Source organism: Coenobita brevimanus, chromosome 28 (assembly GCF_032717465.1).
Source record: "Coenobita brevimanus isolate Jiangsu-jjx chromosome 28, ASM3271746v2, whole genome shotgun sequence".
Taxonomy (NCBI): Eukaryota; Metazoa; Arthropoda; class Malacostraca; order Decapoda; family Coenobitidae; genus Coenobita; species Coenobita brevimanus.
The window spans coordinates 23178152-23189851 of NC_136981.1; the positions used below are offsets into that span (position 1 = coordinate 23178152).

Below are 11700 nucleotides of genomic sequence, written 5' to 3' on the forward strand. Positions count from 1 at the left end.
ATCCATTAGTCCTTCTTTCTGTTTGCGTACTTAGCTCTCTAACAAGAATTCTGTTCTTCGTCACATGTTAGGGATCGGTAGGACAAAATTAATGTATGTATCAAGCCATCCTTCCTTCCATCTACGACTAGGCTCTCTTACTGTTTATCTATCAGCCAATTTGTCTGTCTGTCTATCAGTCGATCGGTCTGTCTGTCTGTCTGTCTGTCGGTCTGCTCTGTCATTATGTATCAGTCCGGTAATCCATCTGTCTGTCTGTCTGTCTGTCTGTTTCTCTCTGTCCGTCATTATCCATCAGTCTAACTGTCTATTTGTTCACTGCCTGACGACGCATGATGTGACTGGTGGACTCTCCGAATTTACCCATTTTTAGGAGCAGCCCCTCACCATCTTCCTTCAACACTCCATCCCTCCTCATATAATCGAATATTAGTTCAGTGTTATTTAACTGCCTGTTTTCAGTCTTCTTATCTTTCTCCAATCAACCTCTCCCGTATTTTTCGCATTCCCAATTATTTACTCATTCTCAGTTAGCCCACAACATTATAGCTGGTAATATTTCGTAAATTATCAAGTAGCAACTTATCACGCATACCATGAGACACGTACATGCTGAGTGAGTATTTCCTGTGTGTGATCCCAAAGCAGTGTTAAAACTTAAATATATTCTGTTGTCAATGAACAAAAGGCAGGTGCGTTTGTGATCTCGTTGCTTTAGTAAGGAATTGCAAAGGTGTGGAGGATTTTTTGTCTACGACTGTACAGGATTTTTACTTTAATAATTTTCTCTCTCCTGTCCGAGGACTTCTTCCCTCTCCATCCTTTTAATGAATTTTACGCTATGAATCTGCAAGATTGTTAGTCTCAGTCTCTAATCTCCAACCTGCTTTTCTATCTTTTCTTCCTCCTCATACCTCCCAAACCATCAGGCCTCCCCTCACTATCCATTGTTCATAATTACTCTTAGTTTTGGTCGTAGTTTCTTAAGGATTCGTGGTTTCATGTTTCGGTACCAGTCCACCCAACTTATAATGGTTAGAATACGGTTAGGATGATAATGATGATAAAGACAGAGGTGATGACGATGATGATGTTGAACAGGAGAAGAATAGGGATGAGGACCACACAGCCTTCTTCTCTTAATGCTTCCACAGTCTGTGTGAATCCCTTTTTAATTTTGTGCAATTTTTTCGTTCTTTTGTTTTCAAAAGTAGCCATTCTCTTTTTTTTTTTTTCCTACGTATACTATGTCGTGTCACAACTCTGTATTTTTTCCCTACGCTCTTGTGCTGATTTCACATTATACAGCATGTCTATTACTCTTTTGTTTCTTTTCTCCTTAACATTTCATTATTTTTCACGAACATGTTTCTTCTCAGTCACTATTTTCTCCACCTGATATTATTTTCCGGTTATTTTTTATTTATTATTATTATTATTTTTTTTTTTGACACAGACCACATATTCCATCGTCGTCTCTTTTTAATTCTTCTCTCCAACTTATGCATGCTTCCTTTCCTTTCAATCTTTGTACATTACAAACGTTTCCTACTTACAACCTTCCATGTCACTCTTTATTAAAATCTGATATTGGGCTACTCCCCTCATTCACAGCCTTTATTCACTTCTCCTTCTAAAGGTTCTCCTCTTCACTTCTCTACATTATTCCATCATCTTTGCAGTCATTATTGATTACATTCCGCGTCTTCCATATTTAATTTACATCCCAATTTCCACTTCATTATTGCCCCACCCTTCTGGCTTCCATTTCATTCCTCTCTCTTTCCACTTACTGCTCCTCCGTCTCCTACCCAATTCACTCCTGTTCCTTCTCCCATCCATCTCACTGTTTCTCGTATCTCTTCCATCCCGCTCATTTAGACCTTTTTCTTTTTCCATTTGACTCACCCCTTCTCCTTCCCTTCCGTCTAATTAACTCTTAATACTGCACCACTCCCTTCTTATATATCGCCCCCCCCCTTTCCTCTCTCTCTCTCTCTCTCTCTCTCTCTCCGTTATTGTTCCCCTCTTCCTCCTCACACATCCCACTCCCACTTTCCTTTCTTTTGCCTTCTCTACCCCTCTCACCGGCGCACTCCTTGCTGAGTCAGGATCGCTAGGGTGGCAGTGATTTAGGCCAGTGGTAAGGTCAGCTGAGTTACGACCAACAATCTGTTCCCTGGAGAGATCCACATAGCTCACCCACCCTCCAATGTTTCAGATGGCCACCGTCAGCAAAATTTTATTGCTGTTGAAGTTTGTGTGAGTACCTGGGTAGTCATGGACTCCTCGGAGGTGCCATCAGATGGCCACCGCCAGCGAAATTTTATTGCTGTTAAAGCTTGTGTGAGTACTTGGGTTGTTAGGGACTCCTCGGAGGTGCTGATTGAACGGTGGACCACCGGGAGGCATTTAATGTTGGCACTGCTGGCAGCAGTAACCTAGCCCTTCCGGTAGCTAATAAACATCCGCTAGTTTATACCTGTTGTCATCACACATATATAGATTATTTAGCTTAACCCCATCACTCCCCGGACTTAGTGTCATTGTAAATCTTGCTTCCTTCAGACGATTTTACTACGCTAGAGGTGTTAGATATAGCTTTCCCTGATCCGTTCAGTACAAGATATCTTTCATGAGCTGAATAAAATTCGCCTGGAGACAGCAAGAATATAATATACGTCATGGAACTGAAGGGGTTTATATAGCGTTGCCAAATCTGAACAGCCAAAACACTGGACGCCTCAGCTGAAAGCCATGCTCCCCTTTCCCCCCCAACACAAACTTTGGCCTTATGGCGTGATGAAACCCTTATATACAGTACACACACACACACACACACACACATATATATATATATATATATATATATATATATATATATATAAAATCCCATACGGGGTGGCCACAAACAGATAGCCTCCACGTCGCCCTGTCCCCCGCAATTTCACTGCCTGCTCCCAGTTCACACCCCCCTCTCATATACCTATCCACTCCATCCCTTCATCTCATTCTTAACTCTCCCCTCCCTCTCTCCCCCTCCACCTCACTCACATACACTCTCCTCGTCAGTCTCTCACTCTCCATCCTCTCCACATGGCCAAACCACCTCAGTGTGTTTCTCTTAACACTTCATATCACATCCACATCCACACCACAACGCTCCTTCACATCCTCATTTGTCAGTCTGTCTCTCCATGACTCCACATTCTCCTCTCAAATAACTCATTTTCACTGTTCTCACTCTTGACTTGTGCCCCTCCAACAACGTCCAAGCTTAACTTCCATACGTTAGAGTTGGTATCACAATACTGTCATGTAATAACTTTTTCACTTCCTTGCTCACTTCCCTGTTTCTTATCACTACTTTCAAGGAACCAGCAGCCTTTCTTCCTTGTTGTACCCTTTCAAGCACTTCAACTTCCAAACTTCCATCCTTACTCATCACACTACCCAAGTGCTTAACCCCTAAACCGCTGGGTTGTTTTTGCGCTCCTTGCATGTCCGGCTAGGAAATTCGCGCTCCGACAGACTTTGTAAAAATATTTGCCAAAAATCAGTTATTAGTCCTAGAATATTATAATTAAATATGCATATGGCACATACCTTAAGCTTTCTCCCGGGATGTTTGTTGAGCCTTCGTCGAGTACCGTAGGACTTGTGGAGACTTCTGGAGTTGGGTAACGAAGTCTCCACTTTGCACTTCCTTACACCCCGTAATATGATTACCACAGCCTGATATTATCACTAGAAACACTATTCTGTGATTTTCAATTAGCTTGGAGTCCATACTCAAAAAAAAAAAAAAAAAAACTGTGAAAGCAATGAGAATTACGAGCGCGAACGAGCTTCCCACTTGCGCTCGTTCCCAGCTGGTATTCTGTCATTTATTATTCAAAAAAACAATCACACTTTATATTCCTATTACTATATAACACTTATATATATCTGTGGTCTTTATCCATAAGTTTCCTTCAGTAATAGTAGTTTATTGTCACTGTAGGCATTCAATTTCTCTTTCAGTAAAATATGTAGAGAGCCAAGGTTTCACTTTCACTTTCAACTTTCAACTTCAAGTATTTGTACTCATAGTCTTATATTACTAATTAGTTACATTTCTATTTACATTTTCTATTGTATTTTCAATATATACACTTCTATTTTACTTACACTATGTTATGCAGTCACTTGCAGTAACTTATAAAACTATATTACACTGTTCCATCATATTTACATCCATTGCTTTCACTTGCTATTTACACATTATATACACATTATTTACACATTATTTACATTTTCCGCTTGCACTTTTAGAACTGCTTCAGGCTGTGGTAATAAAAAAAGCAGGTAACGCAGAGGGGAACCTGGCACTCAGCGCACTGCCAAGAGGTGCTTTTGTGCTCAGGTGTGCGTCGGGTGGTATGTGCACACACCTGGCACCTGTGGATCGCAGCCTTCCTCTTGGTTGTGGCAGACATTTGCACCAGTCTGTGCCGATCCATGTACGCTGCTCAAGTCTGTCGGGAAGTCTTACACCATGGCGCCTTGGAGCTGCTGCTGTCAGCCTACCATATCTCTCAAGCAGCTGCTGAACACAAGTCCTGGTGAACAACCTCAGGGAGAAGGACTTGGGTGGCTTTACCTTCATCTTGTACAGGATGAAGGCGTTCAGCATTGTCATGTCAATGAGATGCAGAAAAACTTTCCTGTGCCACGTAGTATTCTTCCTGAGGCAGTCGATCTCTCCAATCATCATGTCGGATTTGTCCACCAGCTGCATGTTGATATTATAGTCTATGACAGCATCAGGTTTCCAGACAGGTTCGCCTGTCCTACGGTTGACCTTCCCAGTGTCTTTCAGTTCCCCCTTGTGTACGGTGGTGAACATGTGCACGACCCTCTAGTCATGCCACCGTATTGCCAGCATCTTCTCAGACTTGCATAGGTGCATGTCTCCTCACTGTGAGTTTCCTGCCTCTGGGAATTTGGGGAAGTGGGCACGATTGCTCTTCACAGTGCCGCAGGAGCCGATGCCGTGCTCTGAAAGGTATTTAGCAAGTTTCAGTGTTGTATAATAGTTGTCACTATACAGCACATGATTCCCACCAAAGTACGTTTCAAGGAGCACTTTCACTACACAGCCTGAGAAGCCAAGGGGGTGTGTTTTGTCCAGATCGACAGTGCTGGCTGAATAGATGACGAAGTCAAGGATGTACCCCGTCTTACAGTCGCACAGTACAAAGAATTTGATTCCAAAGTGATGAAGTTTGCTTGGAATATACTGTACAAACCTAAGATGTCCTCTGAACAAAACCAAGGATTCTTCTACGACAACCTTCTGAAAGGGGTGGAAGAATGACATAAACCTATCCTTCATTCTGCTCAGAATCTCCCGGCTCTTCCAGAGTGGGTCGGTCTAGGAAGGTACATCATTGTTGGCAAAGTGCAGGTTTACCATGATGTTCCGGAAGCAATCTCTGGCCATGTACTTATTGAAGGTGGGTGAGGGTAGTAATGGGTCCATGGACCAGTATTCTTCCAACCCATGCTTCTTTAAGTGTGGCATGAGAAGCATGAGGGCAAAGAACACATACAGCTCCTGCACTCGCAGCATGGTCCACTGTTGCATCTTTGCTGCACCTGCACCACTTGCAGCACATTGTGATTCATACCTGTTAGTCTCATCACATATGTGCTGCATGACTTCGTCATCGAGGAAGGCCAAAAGGAAGTCCACACACTCAGCATCCTCATCAAGAGTGAAGGCAGGCTGTATCCCCGAGGAACTCTCATCGAAATGAAGATGTTCAGGGACGAAATCGGAACCTTCCGTCAACACAAAGGCATCCAAGATTCCCTGTCGTGGCAGTGTAGGGTGGGTGAGGGTGGAGGGTGGCTGTGAGGCAGACTGGGCTGTTTCTAGGTCAATCTCGCTGACCCTAGGTTGCCATGTAGCACTAGCAGCCCTTACTCTACTTGCTACTCTACTTTTACGTGTCAGGGATTTACCTCTTCCCCTACGGCCTGCCTTCACTGTAGGTGCTGGTGGAGACTCCGACAACAAAGACTCAGGAGAAAATTCTGCTGAAGATGAGGAAGAAATTAGTGAAATGGTGCTGGGGGAGCGGGGAGGTGATTCACCTCTGGACTCATGGCGGGCTGGGTCACACGGGGCCATTGTTCCGGGGCTAAACCACCACCTTTTCACTCCCTTCCCAAATTTCTTCTCTTGCTGCACTAAGGGCTCCTTTCCCTTGGAGCTAGGGATAACTTGGGACACTTAAGCACTCGTACTAGGAGTTTCTGTCACAATTTCCTCCTCAGGCTCATCACACGATTCACCTGAAGGATCAAAATCGCTATCCATCATTATCATTGATAATACTGCCAGTTCATGTTCCACTTCTGAGTCATTAAGTCCTTTACTGCTTCCCACACGAATTTTTTTAGGGGTAGAGGTCACAGGGCCCTTTGCAATGGGCACAGAACCGGCAGAAATGGCGGGGTGTGAGTGCGACGTGGTTTCACCTCAGAGGACGACAAGAAACTGAATGACATGGCGTATATGGGCAGGCAAGGGTTGACAATGACAATAGGGTGACAGCTGCTAATTTACATGCTATGAAATGATTAGTAGGAAATCTCAACAATACATAAAAAAATAGGTAGTTCCAGGTGAATGTAAAAATCGCTTAGCCTTCTCCCTTCTTTTCTTATATATATTTTTATTACGCGAATAGATTATACGGCATATTTCAAGGGGAAATTACCGGGGAAACTTAGCGAACGAGTGCACGTGAAGTGTTGTCAGGTGATAATTAGCCAATTCCAGGTGTACAGTATGGCACTATCACTTACCTTATTTTTTTTTTTTTAATTATTTTTTATAAGAATAGTGCATAGAGCTTATTTCAATGGATGAAATCAGTGGAAAATTCCGGGGAAGATTTGCTTAGCGCAGCGCGGCCGGGCAGGCGAGAGGCGAGGGTAATGGAGGGGAGGTAAGGAGGGGAGTCAATACTGGGAAAAATGGCTAAATTGTCAACAATGGATGGGAGTACAGATGAGATTAGCAGTGCTGACTATTGTTGGACATTGGCAGTACAGATAGATGATACAAGCCACCACTTGTAAGCCTGGGAGAATTCAAAATAACACAGAATCACAAAAGTGACAGCCCACGATATGATCCATTGCGCCCGAGCGTCACGAAAGTGACTCCCCACGGTTAAGGGGTTAAACGTACTCACATTTTCCATTTCCTTATCATCCAACTTCACTGTACATTCACTAACTTCTCCTCTCTCGAAGATCATAACTTTACTTCTCCTACATTCACCTTTAGATTCTGTTTCTTACACCCTCTCCCAGACTCATCCAGCAAGCCTTGCAGCTACCTTTTGTCTTCACTTAACAACACCATATCATCTGCAAACAACAGTACAGGGAGTTTCCAAACACAGCCCTCTGTCATTAAGGCTGCTCCGACATCCAGTGCCCTACCTTGTATCTCTTTTATAATCCCATCCATATACAAATTGAACAACCATGGAGACATGACACATCCCTATTGCAACCCAACCTTCAAATACAAAAATTCATTCAGTTCACTATCCACACGCACTGCAGTGTTAGCACCCTCATACATCTCTTCACAGCATTCAACAACTTCCCATCTACTCCATATATTCTTAATACTTTCCACAATCCTTGTCTATCCACCCTATCAAATGCTTTATCCAAATCCATGAAGGCCACAAACAACTGATTTCCCTTCTCTAGAAACTTTTCCACTAAAGATTTTAGGATGAATATCTGATCTACACGACCTCTTCCCTTCCAAAAGCCTCCCTGTTCTTCTCCAACTAATTCCTCTGTTATTTCCCTAACTCTGTCAATAAGTATCCTACCGTATACTTTCCCTATTACACTAAGAAGACAGATGCCCCTATGATTACCACACACTTCTTTTTCCCCTTTCCCTTTGTACAATGGAATAATTATACCTGACTTCCAATCCTCCGGGACTCTACCTTCCTCCCAGGCCAATCTGCACATCTTCCACATCCATTCTACTACTCTCTATCCCCCATGCTTCAGCATTTCACCACACACTCCATCAATTCCTGGGGCATTTCCCATTTTGACTTTCTTCATTGCTTTCACAACTTCCATCCTACTGATTTCTTCCTGTCTTCTCACCTCCCTCCTTCTCGCAGCCATTCCCCAGCCACTTAAACTCGCATTTTCATTCTCAGTGTTAAACAATTCATTAAAATGTTCCCTCCATCTGCTCACTTTTTCTCCCTTCTCAACTAGTAATCTACGATTTTTATATTTCACTTCCCTACTAACTTCATTGCCACCCTGTCTGAATCTCTTTACGTCTTTCCAGAACGTTTTCTTACATTCCCTCCACTTGACACTCAAATTTCTTCCAAATTCCTCATCCACTCTCTTCTTACTAATCGTTTCACCTCTCTCTTCCTTTCTACAAATAAATCTCTCTTCCATCTCTCAACTTCTTCCACACCCCTGTTTCTCATCCATTCATTATATGCTTTTTTTCTTCTGTGTCACAGCCTGTCTCACCTCTTCATTCCACCATGATGTTCCTTGCACCCCCTCTCGTCTTCTCCTCACCCTACACACCACCTCACATGCTGCACATATTTCTTCTGTGAATATCTTGCACACACCATCCACGTCCCCCATCTGCTCCAGTTAATTTTTTCCAATCGTTCCTACACTTCTCTCTTATATTCTGCCTTTCTCTCATCGTCTTGTAACCTTTCCACTCTCCTTGCATCTACTCCTTCCTTATGTCCTTCCGTTCTTATATTTCTCCATTTTATTTGGACCTTGATTATGATCACCACCAAGTGGTGGTCAGAAAGTCCACTCCCCCAACCTCTATATGCTCTTGCATCCATTACACATCATCGCATCCTTTCATCCGCACACACATAATCAATCATTGCCTTCCTTTCATTCAGTTCACTATCCACCCTTCTCATCACTTGCCATGTATACATGTAGATCATTTTGTGCCTGAAGAGGGTATTGGCTATCTCCAACCCCCTCCCGGCACAAATGTCCACTAAAGCACTGCCATTCTCATCTATCTCAGCAGGCACACCCCACTCACGAACTACTCCATCCACCTGCACATTCCTTACTTTATCATTCATATCACCAATCAAATACACTCTCTCTTCCCCTACAGACTTTTCCATGCACACTTCCACATTTGTCCAGAACTCTTCTCTCACTCTGCTTGCACGATCTTGCATGGGAGCATACACGCACACAATCGCCCACATTATGGTCCTTTCACCGCAAGAAGTCCATTCAGGGTGTGGCAGAAGTTGGAATTCCCCCGAGTGCGACGTTGCCAGTTTGACCACCAATTATCAGATTATCACTTTCTCCCTACCTACCCCCATTCCACCTGTTTCTCTCCCTCTCTCTCTCTCTCTCTCTCTCTCTCTCTCTCTATATATATATATATATATATATATATATATATATATATATATATATATATATATATATATATATATATGTATGTATGTATTGTATATATTTATTATTTATTTTCAACTTTTTTTCCACACCACCTATGAGGTAAAAGTCTAGGTGCATTTTATTTTTAAGAGGTTTCCCCTGTAGGCCTAATCCTCTCTCTGATCTTTAATCATAATCTTCTTCGTCATCAGAACTTTCTGTTATATTGACGACGAATGACTCTACGAAATGTTCAGCTGCTATGTCTTGTTGTGCATCTTCATCTTGTACTTGTTCGGCATGTCGCACTATTTCCATCCAACTTTGTGGTGTCATAAGACTCATAGCCTCTTTGACAAGAACTTTAAGGTTAGCCATCTTAAAGGTGTTCTTCTTGGCTATATGAGTCTTCATCTGAGCCCAAATGAGCTCAATCGGGTTATATTGACAGTGGTATGGTGGTAATCTCAAAACCCGATGCCCTGCTTCTTCCGCAATCTTGTCGATTACGTAGGTTGTGGTGATATCCAACTTCTTGGCAAGCTCATGCAGCTCTGCATTACATAAGTTATCTTGGGGCTGCACTCCCTTCTTTATCAGCCAGTCCCGCAAGTCCGATTTTCTCCATGATGAAGTAGGAATTTTTTCAAGCTTGACAGAATGATAGGAAGCGTTATCCATCACGATTACCGAGTTTGGTGAAATGTTTGGAAGCAACTGATTCCTGAACCATTCCTCAAAAAGTGTTGAGTTCATCTGGTTATGATAATCCCCATCGTTTTTGGCTTTGAACACTAACTCGGCGTTGTCTACAAAGCCATTTTTCGTTCCAGCATGAAGAATGATCAGACGACTTCCTTTTCCTGTTGGCTGTCATACTCCAGTGGCTTGTGGTGATGTGGTGTCTGTCCAACATTTTCCAACCGTGTAATTTTGGTTCACCCAAGTCTCGTCTAGATACACGATATTATGGGAGGACTGTCTTACTTGCTTTATTTCTCGCAAAAACTTTGTGCAAGCAGCCACAACATCATTCCTCTCCATTAGGAATTTGCGGCCATTAACCTTGGCATATTTGAAGCCAATCTCCCGCAGAATCTTGCAAAGGGAGGTTTGCCGCCACTGAAGGATATTTTTGCCTTAAGGTCTTCTTGAATTCTTTGCAGAGTTGGAATTTCATGCCTTTCATAAAATCCCAAGACTATTCTTCTTATTGCACATTTATCAAAATCGTCAAGACTCGTAACAGGTGCAGCACATTTCCTCTTCCATGGTGATAAAAACATAGGCCGTTCTGGTGACGTCAGTGACCGTTTCGAGCAAATTCGTTGAACTGTTTTCTCGGAAACGTTGGTGGCTTTCGCAGTGCGAGCAGATGCTTTTGAAGGCGGGATTATAAATCCATTACAAGCCTTTTCTTCTGAGAAATACTTGCTAACGTTGTATATCAACTCCTTTTCCCTGCTATGCAGCACTCTCGAGTGGGAGCGGGTGGGAGTTGTGGGACCTTCCATCCTGGGTGGGGGCTAGACAGGGAGTGACCCTGGGTCTCTCACCGACCACAGCGTGGCAACATTGGAAAAAAGAGCTGTCACGTGTCATAGAATTCATTCAAATCGTTGTTATAATTCTAAAAATTGATACTCAGTGTACTATATAACTTCATTTACTATATACAGAATATAAAAAACAATTTCAAATAGCACATAGATGGGAAGTAAGAGAGAGAGGCATGTACTACGGTTGATTTGGCAGCATTGCTAGAGGTGATTCACCAGGTGGGCCCCACCCTGAACGGACTTCTTGCGGTGAAAGGACCATAGTAGTCCAACTTTCAGTCTTACCCACACAATCCTTGAGCCAACTGATCCATACTCTCTTATATTTTCCTTCCATCTGTTACTCACAACAATACACACTCCTTCTTTAGTCCTCTCATTCTCACCTACGCCTGCACATATACCCCATCCACACCCCAGTTTTCTCACACTCTCTCCTCTGCATTTAGTTTCAGTTAATCCACATACATCCACTTTCGCACCCTCAAGCACCTGTACGATCTCTCTCTCTTTCTCCTCATCATTTCCACCCCTTACATTCCACGTCGCCATCCGCATCACGTCTTTTGTTCGGTCCTTAGTTGTCAGCTGTTGGTCAGTCCTGGTCCGAGGCTTCTTGTTTGTATTTTTAGTC

At 43.0% G+C, this 11700-nt stretch overlaps 1 protein-coding gene across 1 annotated transcript; it reads right to left on the reverse strand.

Moving 5' to 3' along the window:
* Nucleotides 1-9693: 9693 nt before the first annotated feature.
* On the reverse strand, nucleotides 9694-10263 carry LOC145394761 (uncharacterized). The gene has a single exon (XM_080268539.1). It carries the CDS (start codon nucleotides 10261-10263, stop codon nucleotides 9694-9696), a length of 570 nt encoding a protein of 189 aa, XP_080124665.1.
* Between the last annotated feature and the right edge of the window lie 1437 nt (nucleotides 10264-11700).

Coding starts and splice junctions, on each gene's coding strand:
- LOC145394761 (XM_080268539.1), bottom strand. CDS start 10,263: ATGAACTCAACACTTTTTGAGGAATGGTTCAGGAATCAGTTGCTTCCA.